General features: G+C 54.9%; 1 protein-coding gene across 1 annotated transcript in view; it reads right to left on the bottom strand.

Moving 5' to 3' along the window:
• Positions 1-2,149, bottom strand: part of LOC123160376 (beta-glucuronosyltransferase GlcAT14B) — a 4,152-nt gene extending 2,003 nt beyond the window's left edge. The window contains exons 1-3 of the mRNA XM_044578193.1: positions 1,518-2,149; positions 1,330-1,405; positions 1,120-1,244 (exon numbers count right to left, since the gene is read on the bottom strand). Of these exons, the coding sequence (XP_044434128.1) occupies positions 1,120-1,244; positions 1,330-1,405; positions 1,518-2,136 (820 nt within the window). The 5' untranslated portion in view covers positions 2,137-2,149. The remainder of the gene's footprint in view (positions 1-1,119; positions 1,245-1,329; positions 1,406-1,517) is intronic.
• Positions 2,150-2,989: the final 840 nt, after the last annotated feature.

Here is a 2,989-nt window from a genome sequence, read left to right as displayed (position 1 = left end):
CGACACCGCGTCCCACTCTGGCCGCTGCGTGCGATCCGCACTCGCCAGCGCCCACGACGCGCGCTCATACGCGTATGTCTCGGCTGGGCGAACCGATCGATCGCTACGCTTGCAATGCGCCACTCATGCCAACTGCCTCCACGCACACACGCACGCACGGGACGAGACTTGCCTGCTCCTTTCTCATGCTCCCATCCGTGCTCCCGCGTACGTGGCTTGATTTGATTGGAAAAAATAAGACCCGGCCCCACCCCCTAAAAATTAGGGGGGGAGATGATTAGATTATAAAAGAAAAAAAAGACAGCCATATGATGAAGTGGAAGCACGGATGGGAGCATGAGAAGGGAGCAGGCAAGCCGGATCCGCACGCACGCTACAAACCATCGCCATGCACACGTGATGGGCGCCACGGCTCCTTGCTAGTTAGTAGTACTAATTAAAAACCCAATTTCGGATTGGTAGAGGGGGAAGAAGTTGTTGGGACAAACCCGGTCCGGCGAAGAACGCCCCGGCCGCACAAACGGCGCCTCGGACACACGCGCGGCCTATTCTTTTCCTCTGGGTACATACCACGTTACAATACACAGGCCGGGGGGAGTTTATACTCGAGTGCTCACCCGCCAACCGATCGCTACGCTTGCAATGCGCCACTCACTTCAACTGCCTAATTAACCTGGAGTGAGTCTAACCAACCTACATGCATGACACACACACGACCTAATCAACTGACTCAATCATGATTATCCTAAAAGAAGTGCCGTCCATGCATCTCCCCACTACGAAGCATGAGGAGAATAGTTGGAGGCCGGCTACTCTCTTACGTACGACCGTTTGTCCATACTCGATCGTGCTTAGGCGTCGCACAGACGACGACGTGGCCTGCAACTCATCTGCACGTATCCGAACGTGTGTTTTCAACTGAGACATGAATTGCAGTCCAAGAACTTTTATTCTTTTTGAAGAAGAAGAAGGAAATGCCGTCCTCTTGCATAGATTAATATAATTGATGCGTGAATGAGCAAGCATTGAAGCTCATGAGCAACTAGGAGCTTGGATCAGCCATCGACATGAACGATGGATGATGATGCAACCGGACCGGCGTACATGAATGATACGTACCGGTGAAGAGCGTGAAGGCGGTGGGCAGCTCCCGCTTCTGGGTCTCGGTGTTCATCCACATCAGATCGCGCTTCGTCTTGAGGTACAGCCCCGGGTCGACCACCAACGGCTTCGCCCTCGCATGCCTGCCATGCCAACAACGTCCGTCCTCAATGCCACACCACTCAATGCTAGCTAGCCGCAGACTTGATAACGATCGAGAACACGTACGCTTTCCAGCCCATGTCGCTCGTGTGCTCGATGAAGTTGAGGTCGCGCGGCAGCCGCGAGAACACGTCCATCAGATCTGCAGCGGTTGACAACGCCATGGCGAGCGAAAACATCAGCAGTAGAATTCAGCAGGAATGGAAGCAGTCATGTATTGCAAGGTAGGCCAATGGAAATATGTATGTACCGACCGTCCTGCGTGACGAGCGGGTAGTCGGAGGCGGAGAGGTTGATGAACCAGTCCCAGTCGGCGGTGCCGGGGCCGTGCAGGAAGGCGGCGGCGGCGTGCAGCGTGGTGGTGACCATGGTGATGCCCCGGTAGGTCACCAGGTTGGCCTTCTCCACCACGCGCACGTTGCCGGCCGCGGCGAGGACCGGGTGCGCGGCCACGAAGGCCGCCAGCTCCGCGCGGTCCGAGTCCGGCGCCTCCGCGTCCAGGTGGAGGATGTAGCGGTTCCGCGGGTGGTAGAGCGCGAGCAGGCAGCGGCGCAGCCTTGCCGCGTCGCCCTTCGAGCCGGAGACGAGGTAGGCGAAGCGCGGGGGCGACGTGCTCTGGCTCTGGGTGGCATGGGAGTACCGCTGGAGGAAGATTGAGGCGGAGGGGAGCGCGGCCTGGGACACCGCGAGGAGGAACACGGTGAACATACCGCCCGCGACGACGGAGAGCAGGCACCGTAGGTCGAAGCCAGCGCAGGAGGAGCGGCCGCGCGGGGAGGAGGAGGGGGTGTCGATGTCGATGTCCATGGTGGCAAAGCATGGCTGCGACTCGGCAGGCTGGTGCTTGATGGGCGGCAGACCGGCGGCAACCATGGCGGCAAAACACGCAGGGTACGTTGTGTGAACGGTGAGGCGCCAGCAAATAAGTTTTGTAGCTGCTGGATGTGCGAGGAACAAAGCAAACCACGGGCGAACTTGTGCCTCGCTCGGTCGTCGCATAAAATATCATATCCGGCTGAGGACTTGACCCCAGGGAATGAATGAGCGCTTAATTAGAAATCTGAGATGAGCGTTGATCGGACAAGCAATCATGGGCAGTGGCACGTCGAGCATAAACACGTCGGTGTCGGTGGTTCAGTAGTTGTACGTACCTGGTCTGTTTGGTCACGAAGATACGCTTGGCGGTAGGGGTGGACTAACGAGCATCTCGGCTCGTTAAACTCCTACTCTTTAAGATCGTGCTAGTTAAGGCTTAGCTCGTTAAGCTCATTAATATTAACGAGCAAAAAACCCTGCTGGGTTCGGCTCGCTTGAAACTCGTTAAGCTCGTAAGCGCTCGTTAACAGATTATAATGTGTTACGATATACATAATAAATGTGTAGGTATGGTTTTCAAGATGAAATATGGTGACTACAAAAAGAAATGAAGTAGTTTGTTGCCTCATATGTCGATTAGATTAAATAGATGGGCTGAGGTGCTACCAAAAAATTCTCGGTAAGACGAAAATATGTGTTCTGTTGTTACTAACGAGCTTAACGAGCTACTCGTGAAACTCGTTAACTCGCTCGTTAAGCTCGTTAAGCTTAACGAGCTAAAATCAATGATTGGCTCTGCTCATTAATAAGCGAGCTACAAGCTTAACGAGCCGAACTATCGAGCGCTCATTAAGGTCGCGAGCTACGAGCTTTTGGTCCAGCCCTACGCTTGGGGCACTTTGGATCAGTA

This window comes from Triticum aestivum, chromosome 7B (assembly GCF_018294505.1).
Source record: "Triticum aestivum cultivar Chinese Spring chromosome 7B, IWGSC CS RefSeq v2.1, whole genome shotgun sequence".
NCBI classification, from domain to species: Eukaryota; Viridiplantae; Streptophyta; class Magnoliopsida; order Poales; family Poaceae; genus Triticum; species Triticum aestivum.
Note: the sequence above shows the minus strand (reverse complement) of the source record. Positions and strands in the feature narration are given on the sequence as shown.